Raw genomic sequence first — 17,906 nt, 5'->3', positions numbered from 1 at the left:
ACGTTACGCCATCTGACTGCCTTTAAGACCCCAGACTTCCAATCAATTGTTTAGCAGTGCTAAGCGCTGATGCACTCAGATTATCATTGGCATTCCAAATGTTAGGACCTCTTGGAGAGTTTTGGGTACGTTCCTTTTGCAGCTTCTTGCTCTAGAAAATCCTCATCACGCTTAAACAAGTAGGAAACAGCTTGTTGTGCTGTCAAATGTCAATTCATTCTCTCCTAATTTGTGTTTTCTATTTTCCATGCAGGTCCAGATTTCCCACTGAATTTTTTCAGTTCTTGCCCTCCACGTTTTTACCTGTATAACGCTCTCTCGTCCCCTTGCGCCCGTATACTTGCTACCTAGAATTCTAGTATGTTCTAGTAGATTTGGGAGATTTTGTTCCCTGCCACGTTTCGGGGCAGCACTAGCGGCTACTACTGTCCCGTTTCGAATTTGTCTAGAAGCTTCATGGCCAGTATGCAAGATTCCGATAAAACACGAAGTGTAAGCGTCTGCGTACACACATTCACATTTATCAAAACAGTATACTGTCCATTTCGTCGAGCTATCTCGATACGAGCCGTCAAAGCAACCACAAATTAAACTAAAACTGACTGCGCTTGATGGCGCTAATTGAACGCTGCTCATCTCCATCAGTAGAAGACATTCTGCCACTCTCGCTCAGTAGTGGTTGCGTGGCCAATATCGCTGAATCGCCCACGAGGGCTGTTGTCCAGATATCTTAAGTCAATTCTCGCAATGCTAAAAAATTCGTTAAGGTGCCTCGTCGGTTAGATGCAGATGAGAGGTAACGGCTTCTCCGCATTTCGTTCAGTCCACGTGACGGTTGGTTGTTGTCGGATGGAGGCAATGCAGCGTCACTGCGCGGCATGCGCCTCGAGTCGCTGTCGCAGGGCAGGCGGTGGCGACTGTATCTTCCAGAGCAGGTACGCCTTCCGGTATAGCCTACGCATGAGAATCAGAGAGAAGACGCATTATTACTTGTAGTCACCGCTCAGAAAATGCCCTTGGTTTGCTCCAATCACACAATATTCTTTCTGTGAAGAAAATAATCGACTACAGTTTATGTATCCTAATGTACAAATCTGTTAGAGAGCTACTTCCGTTCTCACTAACCACCAATGATCAAATTCCGCGTCGTACGGACACACGTTTCGCCAACAACAACAACTTCTTGCTGCCTAAACCAAACACTAATTATGGGAAACAATCAGTCCGATTCTCTGCTACCACTCTTTGGAATTCATTACCTACAACTCTCAAACAATCATTAACTATTTTTGCCTTTAAATCCGCTCTTCGTCAGTTTTTGTTATCACACTTATCGTAATTTTCAAGGTAATCTGTTCCAGTGTTATCCTTTATATCTTTTTATGAATTGTTTTCTATGTTTTCTTTATGTGATTAGGTGTTTATTCTTTGTTTTTACATCAATAGCGCCTGTACTATTTCATGTTTCATTCGCCCCAACCCACTGATGCGAAATATTGTATAATTTCTGCAACTGCTCAATATGTATTTCTTTTCAATAATCATTATAGGAGGTCCCGTTCCGCAGTCCTTGACTTTGGGACCTCCTTCTGTATTCATGTTTTGTTAACCTTTGAAATACAATAAACTTCAAACTTCAACTTCAACTTCAACTTCAACCTCCTGATCATTGGGCGCAGTCAGCCACACAGCCCTCTCCCCGTTTCCTCCGGCGCCTCTGGCTCCACAAAAGGACAAAAGAGATAAATTTTGCATTGCAAGAACTCGCTCACAAAAATACACTAACCCGGAAACCGCGACAAATACCTTTCTAAGCGAAGATATTCTATGGAATACCCGCTGCTAGATCAATAAAGTAAGCAACGTGATGCTACTTCCGGGGCAAATTCGATACAGCCGCATTCGCTCCTTCGAAAACACTCGAACCAAATATAACAGCAGCTGAAGAATTGGCCCCAATGGAGTGTTCAGTTAAGTTTGGTTTGGTTTGGTTTGTGGGGTTTGACGTCCCAAAGCGACTCAGGCTATGAGAGACGCCGTAGTGAAGGACTCCGGAAATTTCGACCACCTGGGGTTCTTTAACGGGCACTGACATCGCACAGCACACGGGCGTCTTGCTTTTCGCCTCCATCGAAAAGCTGCCGCCGATACGGGAGTTAGTTAAGTAGTTTAGTACACACTAATGAAGAAGAACACAACACTTAATTATGGTCAGAGCGAACCCGGTGATGCAACAGCATAACAAGGGATTTTCCCCGGCGAAGCAGCGCTTCTCTATTTATAGGGTGTTAGCACTGGCAGAGTATTACATCTTTAATAGAGTAAAAACGTTTAGAATGATATAAGGCGCGCTGTTTCAGTTTTACGTGGAGCCGCGTTCGTACAACTTGGTTAAGGCAGGACCGCATGTTGGGTTTCCTTTCAAGTAACGTGGTGGGATATGATTACATGCTAATCATTACGTGTGAGATAAAGACACAAGTAAGAGGATTAGTGATTACACGAATAGCAGCCAATAGCAAAGTGCATGTAAAGGGCCGACTACACTTTGAATGAACAAGCGGGGAGATGGCCGCTTTCTTTAATGCGCCGCTGTGTCCGACACTGCCGCGCATTAAAGCAAAGTTGCGCAGGTACAGTGACCTGGAGGTGGTGCTTCGAATTGGTTGTTACTGTGCTTCGGTGCAGAGTTGGGCCGGACGATCTGGTGCTCCCAAGAGACCGACCACAGGCTCGCATGTGCCCCCTCAGAGTGGAGAAACCTGTACCCCCCGTCAGCTAGCCGAAAAGAAAAGTTGCACAGCATGTCAGTTGATATCATCGATTCGAAGCGGTTACCATTGGAACTAACACAAAATATAAGGGGAACCTAAACTTCGCCTTAAGGGTGGACTCGATAGCTCCTTTATCACCCCAGTTCCGTTCGGCAAACGTCGTATACGTTTTGTTTGCCGGTCTCATTTTGCACTGTCTCATTTTGTAACGCGTGAATTGTTAATTTTATATCGCACAAACTGCCGCTGCTGTTCGTTGTCGACTTTACGGGTGGCAAAGTCCGTCAAGCGGTCATTGCGAACTGCTTTTTTTTTGTCACCCGCGTTTTCTGTACGACAAAAGCGGAATAAACATTCATTCATTCATTCATTCATTCATTCATTCATTCATTCATTCATTCATTCATTCATTCATTCATTCATTCATTCATTCATTCATTCATTCATTCATTCATTCATTCATTCATTCATTCATTCTAAGTCCGAGCAAGTAGCCCAACTGTGCAAACCATTTGCCCGAAGGCTAACGGAGGGGGGTGTCTGATGACCAATGATAGCGAGACATCTGACATGGGCGCTGCAGACCCGCTGTGCCATTGTCTGGATGGAAGCTGGTTCCGAAATGAAATAAGACAATTACCAACACATTTAAGATGCGCAGATATAAAACATCGGCGGCCGCTGCATGGATAGAATGTTGATGGTGGAGCGCCGACGTCTCGGTTTACACCTCTATGCCTGACGAGCCCAATCAGAGATAAATACAACTGTAAATCTCCGTGAGCGGCAACTTAACCTTTTTTCTGACAGAAGATATTTGTAATCGCCATCATCAGTTTCGGTACCGTTCTGGGACAGCGCCACTTTTCCCCTAACAAGTATTTTTGGTCTGTATGGAGGAGGGTGCTTGCTCGGCATATTACAGTAGGTTGGCTTCTGGCAATGAAGGCACAGTATCTGTCTCACTCCTTCATGGACACCTGCAGCTATATTCACCGGCATACAATAGGAGATACATGTATCATCAGTTCTAATCCCTATCGCAGACTAGCCTCTAACTTCACAAATAAATAGATGCCGAATTGACAGCAAAGCGATATGACACCACTTTGAACTTTGCACAAAGAACGGCTGCGTCATACTTCTGATAAAACATCCCGTGCATATGTTTTCTAGAACGTTAGAAAAGGTGCCAAAATTCTCCCCCGCTATTCTGAGGTAAGACGAGAGCGACGGAGTTTCTGCGCACCGAGCCCCAATACGTTCTCCCGTAAATACTTGATAGTCTTGCGGCAGCTGACGATAGCTGTATCGCAATTCGATTGCATTTTGCCATAACTTCTATATGACAAAGGAAGAGATTGCGCGCTCTTGCCGATCTTGGTTCGTTCCAGCCTGCGGCGTCACGTACACACAAAAAGCACGGTAAAACTTGCTTACCTCGGCAGCCAAACTTATTATGACAGAGCTAGTGGAAACTTTAGGAAAATAAAGAAATTTAGCAAAACTAATCGGCTAAGTTATTTGATGTCCAAGCTCAAAATAACCTCGAATCCGCGTTTGCTTCTTTCCCCATTTAACTACCGAGAGCATTGTCTAACGCCTCAAGGTACTGGCGTCAGTCTAATCCACGCCGTCGAGAGTTCGTGTCAAAAGTGGTTACGGGTGTCCACGACCAAGGATCTGCAAACTATTGATCTCAGTATCGCAAGGAGGGCCGGACGCTGCACCCATTAACGCTGCCTGGTCTACCTTTAAAGGGCAACGGTCAATCCACCGGTCAAAAATATTTTCTTCCCCCGTGTTGTGAGGCTTCGCCCCCGAAAGTCGAAGCAGCGAACATTTTTTTTATGGAGCAATTAGTAGCGCAGTTACAGCTACTGCAACCAATAGATTCTACGGTATTTCTCTTCTCCCGTTTCTTCGCAGAAGCTTTTTTCTCGCCTGCCTGACCGTCTAGCTTCCGCTATGCCTCTGCAAGCCAAATTCCCCTTCCTTCCTCCTCCGCGCTTGGCGAGAGGCGAGGTGTCTGTAGGAAGGCTTTAGGAACGGCCCAGCGCACAGAATGGTACCAGAGTAGGGACACCGCGTGTGTGAGAACGAAATAGCCTGTAGAGAGCGGCTCATTCAATTAATGGTCTCCACCCACGATTCGCCCTTGAATCAAAGCGACGGACCAGTGAATGCCGTCGTATGTATTGACGTCACCATCCAGGATCGGTCGCCAGACTAGAGAGCACGGAATCTGACATTCAAGGCAGCATAAGGTAGGTTTAATTTGTATTTCTCCTGCTTTTCTGCGTTTGCATAAATGTAGTATTCTGCAGAGACCGTATCCGATACATGGTGTAAGCTTTACGCTAGTTTATTTAAAATGCCATACCCTGGTAAGTGGCCCTCTAAAGCAGGAGTCTAAGTTTTCCCCAGACATTTCCCACCAAAGCCAAAGGCGTCCCTCAGGGGTTTCCTTATTTATGAGCCAAATGTTATCACGAAAGTATTCACAGCGAAAGAGGCGCCACTGCTTATGCAAAAAAATTATATAATTTCCTTCAAAGTGGAAATGCCGGGATGGTAGGCAATTGGCAGATGCCCCACAGGAATTGACATGACGCCACGCTCAATTCTGTGCTGAATTCCGTTTATCTGTCACATCCTGCTCTTTCATGTTTAGCAGTAGCAAGTGGATTAACCACGAAGATATAAGGATCGGTCGATACCATTTCCTCGAAGGCTTTCTTCGATGGCCACTAGTCGCTTCTTTGTGGAGTTCCCTATGCCTAGAGTGTCAGGCCTGAACGATGGATTTCGTAGTAAAATTGTAGGCTGCAAAGCAGCCCGTTACACTCGTCGGAGAATAAATTGTTTTAATACAGCAGCTTATATTTCTTCAATATACTTACCGCAAGTTAGAGCACGATATAGAGCAATCATATTGCTACAAGTAAAGTACCGGGTCATCCACTCTTAGTGCGAACACGTGAGCATGTGGTCATTCCATTAAAATCGCTGTTACGTCCAATACAGATATTCATATAAGCACGCGTAGAGGGACCTCGAAGCGGTGCCTCGCATGGTCTGCAAATTTGCTTCAGTATACGAGAGTCCCCTTACCACAGGCTGTAGAAGGCGAAGCCAATCCAGGTGAAGCTCTGCAGTACGAGCAGGAGGGCGAGCGGCATGGCCAGCAGCCACGAGAGGTGCGCCAGCGTCTGAGTGGCCTGCAGCCAAGCGAAGGTCAGCACCAGCACCAGGCTGAGGGTGAAGAGTACGCTCATCGCGAACAGCACGTGGTCGGCCAGATTGTCGCCATCCAGCAGCCAATCGACGAAGGTCTGCATTTTGTACGTGTGGAATTGTGTGGTAGGTACTGCATAAGCAGGTCCATATGCTAATTAATACATCTTTCATGCGTTTCCGAATCGTTCCTTTATCATGTTGAATGGTCGCGCATGATATCCATGAGATGCCACACATATGAATTCATAAACATTTTCATGAGTTCAACTTTTCCAAAGTGGAGCTCTGTATGTTCAGTATCATTCCGACACCACCATAAGTTGAAATTACGCAGCTATGACCGTCATAGTGTCCAATTTTCATACAGTTTCGTGAAATATTTTACCAAAAAGCTACAGAATGAAGCTCTCTACATATACGCTGTGGGTATATGCTCCTTGTTCACTGCATAATGTTATGAAGAGAAGATACTGTGACATTGTTGTCAGTAACATCTTTCACACGGTAGGCAGAAGTGAAGAATACCTAGAGATATAGCAGCTACCGGAGGGACTACGCTGCTGCATCGCACCCTGCTGCAATGTGTGCAGAATGTTGAAGATGCCTATCACTTTGGGATGAAACTATTACCACAGAACTGAAAAATAAGTCGGCCTCTAAAGGTTTCTTGCAGATACATGCAGATACCCATAGGCAACCTGCAATTAAGCTAACCACGTCGCTCGCAGTGCCCTAACACAGCGTAGAGGAGCAGCACGTGACGTTTGCAGTACCGGGAATAATTTTACACGCTACCTGATCTTCCTTATCGGAATGTGTTCGCGCTGTGCCGAAGACACGCGTTGCGTAATTCAGTCCACTGGCGTCAGCCCACTGGGCCTTGTCGAGAAACGCAACGGAGGCATGTTATCAGTCTTAGAGTTTCTTACTCTAACCTAGAGTGAAAGGTGTGTCGAAATCCATGAGAGTTTGGAAGCAGCTTCCTGACGACCAGTTCAGCCACCATGGGCGCCCAAAGCATCATGGGTTAGGGAGCTACCGAGTGCAGAACTACGACTTTTGGCCAAACATAATGCAAAAATAAACGTTGCTTTAAATATAAAACGTCCCAACATCCAATAGTGTGTCCATAAATTGCAAAAAGCGAGCGAGACAGCATGTAAGTGTAAACTGTGTCCAAAATAAGCGATGTCCTTGTCTCCTCTATAGCCAAACGGGTCAGTTGGTGGAACATATTGGACGAAAAAAAAGCGCGACAGACGAACACACAGCGCTCGTCTTGTGTTCTTTTGCTGTGTGTTCGTCTGTCGCGCTGGTTTTCCAACCTTGTCTCCTATTGGCCCAGTATTCAGTAGCACGGAAATCAACATCTCGCACCTAATAGGCACTGTTTAAAAAGTAAAAATATTTTGAAGATATATATGGTCGCACAATTACTTTAGGAATTTTCGTAGCGGCCATTTCGAAAAACCAAAACCTTTTCTTAGCGACGTCTGCTTTTGCGCGCTTTAGCTACTATATATTTTGTGCTCTACGTTCGCGCCTCGACATAAGGATGATGATGACGATGATGAAAAGGACTGAAGTGCAGCGCCTCCATCTTTCTCTCTAGGTAAGAGTAAGAGCCGCCGGTACCAGCCATGCTAGCGCTTATAATTGTAGATAATTTGCTGCGTGTTTCCGCTGTCAATGCGGCTCATGGAGGCAGTTTTGAGGCTTTGAGCGAAAGCACTTAATCACCACCTTTGTACTCCAACTTTCTATGTGTGTGCAGCGCCTGCGAACTTCTCATTCGCTATTCTAGTCTTTCGCTGACGTCATTGCTTGTCTTAGATCTTGCGAGGGGATGTGGGCTATGTCGACTTCGTGCGATCGAAATATGCGGGAAAGGCTGTCGCTTATACTATTCCCTGGTTCCGCATGAAAGCGGAATCCCTCTTTTATCTTGTGAGTGGGGTTGGTATGCAGCCTGATAACCTTGGAAAAAATTGATGACCACAAAAAAGAATCCCTGGAAACGCTGTGACAACATGACAATACTTGCGCTGGTAAGATCAGTTTCTCGTTATCCCAGCGCTCATTACAGTGTTTGTTAATAGAAAGAGAAACAGTTTTTTCGCTCTCCGTAGTATAAGTGAGACAGCCACCAAAGTTTCGTGACAGATATGAAACTAATGTTCAGCTGCCGGCATTATCAAAGGTATACAGCCCAAGGGGTTTCCTTCTGAAGGCCATGCAGTGGCGCTCCTGTGACTCTCCCAGGTTTAGAATCCTGCATATGACGAAATATATTCACCCTTCTCAGACTTATGTGCTGCAGGTGCGCTCCCAGGAACCCCTTTGCAGGACGTAGAAGCAAGCCACCTTGAGCTCTAAAATGTTGACAGTCTGTCCATACCGGTGTGCGTGTTCGGTCTGAATACACACTGAACGCCCGTCTAGTGTCATTGCATTTTACTAGAATGTGCATGAACGCCAGAGCGCCATCGACTACTTCCTTGCTCGTGAACTGTATGGCCATTCATGTGCAAAGAAAAGCCCTCAAAGCCGTTTTTATGATAATGCAGAATCAATCGTACATGCATTGAACGAAGGCCTTTGGTATCTTTGGGAATGCTTTGAACTTGGAAGGGCTCGGGACTCTACAGATTTTTTTTTGCCAAATCCTTTGTGGTGACTAAAATTGATGGTCTCATAAGCGTTTTGGATACGCTTAAATAAGTTTTACTGAGATATTACATATGTGTCGGATAGACAGAGCCGCAGAAATCTGCTTGGGCTTTAACATTATTTTGTGCTGAGTCTTTATTCGAAGCACACTATTGTGATATCGGACAACCCATCTGCCGTTCCGGACGATACACGGAGTAATAATTGCGCCGTTGCCTATGCAAAAGTGAGCAACAATTCCTGAAACCACTAGAGCCGCTGCCCTTGACAGGGCACATCAGCAGGGATTCGCATTTCTTCAAACTGAAATTTCTCACTTTTTTTTTTTGAAAGCGTGGGATCCGACCGGTCAACCAAGACTAGAGTATGCAAACGCTGTGTGTTTTGAGTTCTGCAGATTAGGAATCTTTTTATGTCCATGATAATTTACGTTGGCAGAAACAAAATTGAAAACTTTACAACGCTGTGGTGGTCAAACTGTTTAAGCTGCGGCGCCCCAAACAACGGGGCGCACGAACACAATCAGTTCAGGAAGAGAGTCTAGGAATCTGGAGAGCCTTCTGAACGTTTATGTGTCTATTGAAGACGTAGGCGGGAAATATTAAAACATATTCAATTAGTAGAGGAAAAGTTGTTTCTGCCACCAACGGTAGCAAATCATGATGGATGAGAGGGCGCAGACGGAACGTGGACACAGAGAGGAATACAGCATGACAAGCGCCGTCTTGCTGAACGGCAGCAAAGTACCAGAAAGGTTGTTCGCAAGACAACAGAGCAAATCTGCAAGCCAGCCGACAGCTCCTGAACTAAAAAAAAATGTATCAAATGGGCACCAGCAGCAGGTAGTAAAATCTATAAGAAATAAAAGCCATTTGCCTTTTAAGAAAGAAATGAAACTATACAAGTGCATGAAATGCGATCTAACGCCGAGGTGCTGCAGCATTCGAGTTCGGACGCATATGCGGGAAGTGCAAAGCAACAATTTCGCAGTTTGCTGCAAATCTGAATTATGATAGTCACAAGCTTCAGCAATATGAAGAAAAATTATACGTGTTCCATGTGCTGGTCAGCAATCTCAAAAGAAAAATAGAATGGATCGCCCGGACATGCATAAACAGAATAATTTTGAAGCTTAAAGTAGCGACAAGAGACGAAGCTAAACTTTCGCCATTTGGGCGCCAAAAGAAATGTTCTCTAAGATCATCATTGTGGTTGAACAGTGTGGTTTTTTGCTTGTACGGCGTTAGAATTATTTAGAATTTAAGTGCCCTGAGAGCAGAAGTGCCTGTGAACAACCGATGAAGCTCTGTGATCTTTCTGGTACTGTGTAAAAGAAATAAAGCAATTTTTAGGCTGCAAGGATATGAAGAACTAGCAGTTTTGCCTCGAATCATTCGCACCATATCAGTCAACATTGTGGACAAAGTGATTGATGACTCCCGACATTTGTTCATTGGCCCACGTTGTGTTTTACGGCAGTACCGCATGGTCCTGGGTGAAGGAGCTGTAGCTGCCGTCTAAATAGCTGACTGTATTTTGTGTTTAAGAAGATTCACTTCGGGAAGGATTAGAACAGATAAAGCGAACTGATATAATCATTTAGGTCAACCATATATATTGTGCACCGGGACAAGTGAGAGCTCTCGTGATCCTTTAAAATAAATTACAAAGTAGCGTAAAGCTATTCTGAACAGCGTAACGCTTCCGTCTTTCGTGATTTTCTTCAGCTAAGCAGCAAAGGGATGGCTAATGACACTGTAGCCTGCTCCCACGGCCAGAAAGCAGTAAACGTCTGGCCGGTAGAAGTCACCTTCAAGCTGGGGGTTTATACTTGAACCCGCGTATAATCTTAAAACAAAACGTAATAATATTTACATTTTGCAGGGAATTCTGTGCAACAGAGGAGTTCCGTTAACTTTATTATTCAAGGCAGACTTCCTATATAACTTTTTTTTTTAGAACGCCCAAAACTTTAAAAAAAGGGCTACTGACTTTAGAATACTTTCAGCCCTGGCGTTATATTTGAAGCCTATGGCGGACACCAGGTAAGACGTAGAACGCTTCGTTGAGTTCCCTAATCAACTAAATACATTTAATATTACTTTAATTACCGTTTAGGGCGTATGTTATATTCGTAGAATTGGAGCTCGTCCTCCAAATTGTATAGCCATGAAAAAAATATTGTAAAAAACTGACGGGAGTTGCAAGGCCCGCAGATATGACCCTGATAGGCAATGCACTTAATAACACTGCGCCAATGGCACGTCAGAAGTAGATCGGTCGGCTAATGCGAGATTTGATCGAGGCGGGACTGCACGCCAATGACTGCGTGCATTCGATATCGAAGCGGTGGCTATCAGCGAGGCCACGGTCAAAACAAAATTAACTAGCCGCCGTGAGCCCGTCTGGCTCTCAGGTGATGCCAGCAGAGCGAAGAAACATCTGGGTGGAACGATCTACGTCGCAGGCGCTGAGCTAGTGTGTGAAACTGTCTATCGAGGACATATTAGATTCTTGTAGCGCGCTGTAATTTTTTAATAACTTCTTTTCGTTGCTATACTATTTGGAGGAGGAGTTACAATTCTACAAATACAAAATTTATATACCCCGAAAAATGAAAATTTAATATTTTACATAATGTACATAGCTAATTAGTGAAATAATTAAAGCACTCTGCATCTTACCTGGCGTCCGCTGTAGCCCGGAATAAATCCCCGGGATAAAATAAATCTCAAGCGAGTTGCCTTTGTCTTAAAATTTCGCGCCTCCTAGAAGAAACATCCGGTATGCTTAGTTTTAGCCTATACATTTATACCTTCTTCTATAAAAATACTGAACAGCATACTCTCCGACTGCAGCATATAAAGGATGACAAAAAGCTCTCTTCAAGGGTGAAGTTGTGCGCTTGTGCCGTACCTTCTGGGTGTCCCAGCGTATGTTGAAGTCGTAGTGGCAGATGTGGCAGGCGTACACTCGGTTCTGGTATATCTGGATGGCAACGCAGTTGGCATGGGCGTGACTAAAGTTCCCTGCGTAAAATAGAGCGAGGTCTATAAGCGAACATTTGGCAGCGGTTAACTGTGCTTAAGCGACTTTGACGACTTAGTGTATACAGCGCGCCTCTTGCGCTTTCGTTCACGGTCTCTGCCGATACGCTGCCTGCCTAGCTTCACATTCTCACGCTTTTTCTGCATCTTGTTTCGCTTCCTTTGCCGTTTCTTGACTAGTTTGTCTTGCTGAACAGGGACTCCGGAATCGGGGGGGCAGGGGGGGCGGTTGCAACCCCCCCCCCAACTTTTTTTCCGAGGGGGCGGCGCACCGTTTCCCCCCCACCTTTCCATTGCTCACACTAAACTCCCTTTTATGAGCGCTGAAATTCTAGGACGTTAAAATTAGACTGTGTTGTAAATGAACTAGCATGAATTGCCACCATTTTGAAAACTTTTTCTTTGCGTGAACTAAATTACTACTCTAAAAACAAAAACAAAACAAAACAAGTATTGAATGACTGACCACAGTTGATGAGCAAGAACCAGGGGATTGAAACAGGCCGTGCGCGAACTTCCTTAACTCAAGTGTATATCGTTTGGGCGTATACTTCTTTGAACTAAGGTTTTATATATATATATATATATATATATATATATATATATATATATATATATATATATATATATATATATATATATATATATATATATATATATTTCATACAAAATTAAGGCCCCTTTCATTTTTTTGCCCAAGTTTCGTTCGCTGGCTTGAAAATTGACAGATTGCAAGAATAGGGCACCCTTGAGCCAACAACCCAATTTCTTCTCGCAAAGAATCTGAATGCAAGTTGTTGGGACCCTTAAACAACCTTTTGTTGGCTCCCTAAAGTTATGTATTCTTTTAAACCAGCTTTTCGATTGCTTGAACTTGAATCATGTTGGCAATTTTGAGTGAGTATATTAGCGAGTATTTTGAAAGTATCAAGTGCGATAGTGTTTTAGAAGGCTGTATTTGCGAAAAATTCATGGCCTCATTCTTCTTTAGGGGTAAAACATGCCTTCAAATCGCGCAAAACTAAATTTACAAAGTGTTAATTTGGGGCTAAATTTAATTAAAAATTCATATAAAATAATAAAATAACGATAAAACAACATCAAAATAAAAAATAAAATCAAGCGCGCCTGTAGTTGCAGTCTGCTCGCGCGGCGATCAGCTGTTGCTGTAGCTACGAAGTTGTCGCTTCCGATGGGGGACATTTCTGGGTTCCGCTCCGCTCACCTCCAAAGTTTTTTTTTTTTTATGTAAAAGCACTACTTGCGGACACGCAAATATTGGACAATTTTGCTATGTTTTGAACCATAGGCTTAGTGATTTCACTCTAAACGTTGCTGCAATGCGCAATCTGGTGCATCATCGCGTAGCAGTGGAGCCATACTGCATGTTGCAAAGTGAAGCGCACGTACCCTTGCAGTTGCAGGGTGTCACCATGCTCATCTGGTTGTCGCTACTCAGGCAGAAGCGGCATGTGTACATTGGGGAGGCCGCCTGAACTCCCCCTTGTGGAGGAGGAGGAGCCTCCGCACCGCGGCGTCCCGGCTGCTCAGCAGCGTCGCTCTGCATGTTGGCTTCACTGCTGGGCGCTCCAGAACACCGGTCTGAGTGCGTGGATTTCGGAACGGTGACCTAGATGAGAAGCATGGGCGAAAACGATTCATATGCGAGGTGTAAACGGCCGTGAAACTAAAAAAGAATTGGATATACCATCCGTATTCCTATTATAGGATACACACTCGGTGGCCTCACCGATGTGGTGCAGTGTATAGTGCACCAAACGTCTGTGGCTGAGAATGTGGGATCAAATCCCGGCTGCGGGGGCGGTTTCTGGATGTAGTCCAACAGAAAGGCACTCATGTGCTGTGCGATGTTAGTGCACGTTAAAGAACCCCAGGTGGTCAAAAAGTCTAGGGCCCTCCACTACGGCGTTTGTCATAGCCAGAGTTGCTTTGGGACGTTGAACATACCCGAGGGCGAGGACAAAAGTCGTTGTAATCCTGGTGGGTCTCATAACCATTTTTAAAGTTCGCAACTGACAGAGCGAGGCAATATATGCAACAAGCTTTTATTTCCAGCCCCTTCATCTACTCAATGAAGCTACAGAGATCAAGCTGTGGTGCCTTATCACTCAAGCATTGAAATCGGAACTAGGGCTTTCTCGTTACACATCCAGAAATATTTCTCCAGCAAGACGTGCAAGACACTCTAGTAAATCCCCACGACCCACATCACCACGAAGATGGCGCATGTCACGGAAAGAAACTGTCAGAAATATCCTAGCCCACTGGACACAGAATTAGATACTGGACGCAAATGCAGAAGCGGAATTGGATGAACCAAAAAACGTACCCACACAAGTCAGGAAATGACTCACCACTAATCATTTTCCAAAAATGCGCATCCAATGCACAACAATGGTCGAATGACCAGAGCTGTGGACCAGAGGTATCAGGAAATTCACAGCTAAACCTCTTCCAAATAAAGCGCATCCTATGCACCACTATGACAGGACGACCAGAACTGCGGCTCTCAGTCTCGAAATATAAGCAGTCACCGGGTGTCAGCAAATGCCTCACCATTAAACATCATCCCAAAAACGCGCATCCTATAACCCGTAGGATGTCATCCACGTAGATGCATCTGAGTATCGGGCTCACAACAGAGACTTTACAGTGGCAGGGATTACCGACAAACAGGCCACAGTCATCTCAGCCTTCATTTCTGCATATACAGGGACAGTCAAAAGTTCCCAGGCCAGGTTTGCTTCTGAGAGTTTAGTGAGGCAGCTACGACAATCGCAAACCACAAAATGTCTGTGGAAAGTAGAAGCATTAATCTAACCTCCGAGGTAATTGATAGCTTTGATGGGGTCTCAGGTGCCAGAATATGCCGGCGATAAGCAGAATCTGTGACTTAGGAATTTTTTACTCAGCCTGTACATAAACAATATCTGAGGCGGCAGCCATTGCTTTAGCTGTTACGGATTCACAAGCAGCTATGATAATCTGGCTTATAATCGCTCACAACATCAGCTACTTCAAGGCAGCCAGGCACAATTTTGCCCAGAGTAGAGTTCAACAATCGACTTTCATTAATCTTAGGTCCCCTTTCCCATATACGGACATTCAACTGATTTCAATGCAGTACAGTCTGGCTACCCTCAAACGAGGTGGAAATGACGCGGAAACGAGGTTTAGTCAGCTGCAAAGTGAGAACCTCCACTCTGGGAATAGCCACAAATACCCGAACCTGATTTCATGATCTAACCCACTACTTCAGCTCTCAACACAGGAAGTCTTCACATCTGCAGAACAGGAAATCAACAGAAGAGTATACTGCAACTTCCTCGCATACTCTGTAGTTCACTCCCATATGTTCTCCAGTCAATTTTCGCCTTAATGTACACAGTGCGACTAGATGGTTTACATTTTGTGAGGTTTAACGTCCCAAAGCAACGCAGCCTGTGAGACGCCATAGTGGGGGTGGGGTTCCAGACATTTCGACCTATCGTTTACCACATACCCTGCGGGGCCTAAATTATTAGATGAAATTCTGCATCCAGACTAAAGGGTATTCTGCTGCACAGCTCTGATAGGGACATACAAGAAAGTATCATCAAGAGCCCTTAAGAGTGCGCCAGTAGGTTTGACCAACTGGCCATGTATAGTGGCAGTGCAACCTGGCCCTTCAAAACTATCTGTGTACATGAAGGCTTCTGTCTGTTTCAGCAGAGGAAAAGTCGCAGGAAAACTGTGAGTTAAAAGTTTTGATTTCGTTCTAATGTTTCCTACTGTACTTAAAAGTGCAAACAGTAGACAATCCACGGAGTAGACACAAGGAAAGCAGGTAACTAATAACTAATTCATTCGTCGTGCAACAACGCACTGCCTGAGGCCACCCTTGTGCAATCAGACGAGAAATCGACCTTAATCTGCTCCAAGATAACAACGTCTCGAGCACAGAAACTTATATTCGGCTTCTTACAAAGAAATAGAAGAGTCGCTAGTACAGCTTTCTCCTTGATGTGAAAGGCTTCAAGTGCCGACCGCACGTGTTCAGTTTTGCTTCTGCCAAGAGTCGACGTCTTATCAAATCGCGGTGCACATTTGCATGCAAGACTATGAGACCCTAGATGAACACCTTTGTCATCTTCCCTCTTAAAATTTAGAGCATGCTCCCTGAGTCGATCACTTATACAGCGGCCAGTCTGCCAGCGTATGTCTTCCCTCAAGAAAGCGGAATTGAATACACCACTCCGATGGCGCATGGAATCTGTGTAGTTCTATGCCCGATTTGGCCGCCCCGCCGTCCTCACCGCACGTGCAGGGGCAAAACTTTGATAGCTTGTTTGGGGCAGAAAACGCCCCAGGGATAGAATGCCTATTTGGTATATTTTCTCAGATGGTGTGAAACGTTATCGAAATTAGACACTTGTCTGAATTTTGTGCATACACGGTTTTCTAAGAGCATAAAAAGGAGGCAAGTTTGACATTCAGGCGCTCCGAATTTTGGAACTAGGTTATCTTTGTCGCTTTTGACAGCTGTGGCCGAGAACGGATTCAAAAGCGAAAAACCGGAACGCCAATTCAGAGGTCGGCGGCCGAACCTCAAACGTTCAGGCAAGTGGTGGTGCCTTAAGGTATGACACCATCTGATGAAAATAACAACTTTCGCTCTGGCGTTTTCTGCTCCGAACAATCTATGTAAGCTTTGCTCCCGCAGGCTCTGGGGCAGCTGGCGCTGGTGCCCGGAAAGTAGGCCCTCGGGCTATCCTGTCGGCAGCCTCGTTGCCGTCGATTCCCTCGTGTGCCGGTATCCACAAGATTGTGTGCTTCATGTTGCCCGTCTTTTTTTTCCTGCTGCATTATTCGGTGTGCCTGTTTGCATACGCGTCCCAGGAGGAAGGCACGACAGGCCTTTTGGGAACCGCTGAGTATTATGTGTTTTCTACCTTGGCTGCAGGCGTTTTTTAACTGCAAGGGCGATTGCAACTTCCTCTGAATCTTCTATGTAGTTATTAGTCTTGATCGATGAGCTAGTCACCTCTCTTCCGGTTTGTGTCAACTGTGGTGGCTACCACCGCTGTTCTTCCCAGATATGGACTGGCGTCTCTAATGTCGCTATTCTGGACTCAGGAAACCACCCACGCTATTCCGTTAAACAATTAAAGTTTACTCTCTCTCTTTGCTGCCCCACATGCGGTGGTAGATGGAGTGGCTGCCAATTAAGGCACGGAACTACACACGTTTCATACGCCATTGAAGTGGTGTATCCTATACCACTTTCTTGCGGGAAGACTTACGTTGGGCAGACTGGCCTCTGTATTAATGAGCGCCTCAGGGAGTACGCGATAAATATTAAGAAAGATAACAAAGGTGTTCATCTCGTGTCTCATATTCTTGCATGCCAATGTGCACCGCGATTTGATAAGGCGTCGATTCTTGGCCGAAGCAAAAATTAACACGCGTGGTTAGCACTTAAACCCTTTCATATCAATGAAAAAGCTGAAGACTGTATCAGCGACGCTGCTATTTTTTTTGTACGAAGCCGAATATAAGATCATGTGCTTGAGACGTTGTTAACGTGGACAAGATTAGATATCGGATTCATGTCTGCTTGCGCAACGGTGGCCTCAGGTCTATATATGCCTTGTTGCCACGAAGAACAAAGTAGTTGTTAGCGCCTGTCCTTGTGTCTTCTCCGCGGACTGTGTACTGTTTGCGCTCCTCAGTTTCGTAGAAAATCATCAACCAAAAAGGCCTAACTGAAATTTTATTGTCGCTCTAATGTAACGTCCAAATCAACATTGGTTATGACTGCGCATAGTGCAGGGCTGCAAAATGATTTCGACCACCGACGATCCTTTAACCTGCGTGGACATCCCACACTACAGGCGGGCGTCTTGCTTTTCCACTGGCGGTTCTTTAACCTACGCGGACATAGCATACTGCACAGATGGCAATCGTTTAGCCTAGAGAGAGAGAGAAAGAGAGAGAAGGCAGAGAGGTTAACCAGGAACGCTTCCGGTTTGCTACCCTGCACTGGGGAAGGGGAATGAGGAGTTTAAAGGAGAAAGATAGAAGAGAATGATAAGAAAGGTAAGGCGGCGAGGAGCACAGTCACAGTTTCTCAACCAAGTTTGTGTCTCTCATAAAACACATAAGTGCTTTGAAG

General features: G+C 45.1%; 1 protein-coding gene across 1 annotated transcript; it reads right to left on the bottom strand.

Annotated features, from left to right (window-relative positions):
* Positions 1-866: 866 nt before the first annotated feature.
* LOC146178885 (E3 ubiquitin-protein ligase MARCHF2-like) lies at positions 867-13,589 on the bottom strand. Its single transcript, XM_084580063.1, has 5 exons — positions 13,482-13,589; positions 13,142-13,361; positions 11,601-11,713; positions 5,889-6,109; positions 867-954 (listed from the first exon to the last, which is right to left on the bottom strand). The coding sequence occupies exons 1-5, from the start codon at positions 13,587-13,589 to the stop codon at positions 867-869; spliced, it is 750 nt and encodes a 249-aa protein (XP_084436189.1).
* Positions 13,590-17,906: the final 4,317 nt, after the last annotated feature.

Source organism: Amblyomma maculatum, chromosome 9 (genome assembly GCF_055883805.1).
Source record: "Amblyomma maculatum isolate TAMU_Amacu chromosome 9, ASM5588380v1, whole genome shotgun sequence".
Taxonomy (NCBI): domain Eukaryota; kingdom Metazoa; phylum Arthropoda; class Arachnida; order Ixodida; family Ixodidae; genus Amblyomma; species Amblyomma maculatum.
The sequence above is the reverse complement of the archived record's forward strand: the minus strand, read 5'-3'. Positions and strand labels throughout refer to the sequence as shown.

Bases quoted from the DNA above. Each gene is read 5' to 3' on its own strand.
- LOC146178885 (XM_084580063.1), bottom strand. From the start codon at position 13,589: ATGAGTGCCTTTCTGTTGGACTACATCCAGAAACCGCCCCCGCAGCCG. The intron at 13,362-13,481 runs GTGAGGCCACCG...CTTCTCATCTAG, and splicing joins CTATACACTGCACCACATCG to GTCACCGTTCCGAAATCCAC. The intron at 6,110-11,600 runs GTACGGCACAAG...TACAAAATGCAG, and splicing joins TACGCTGGGACACCCAGAAG to ACCTTCGTCGATTGGCTGCT.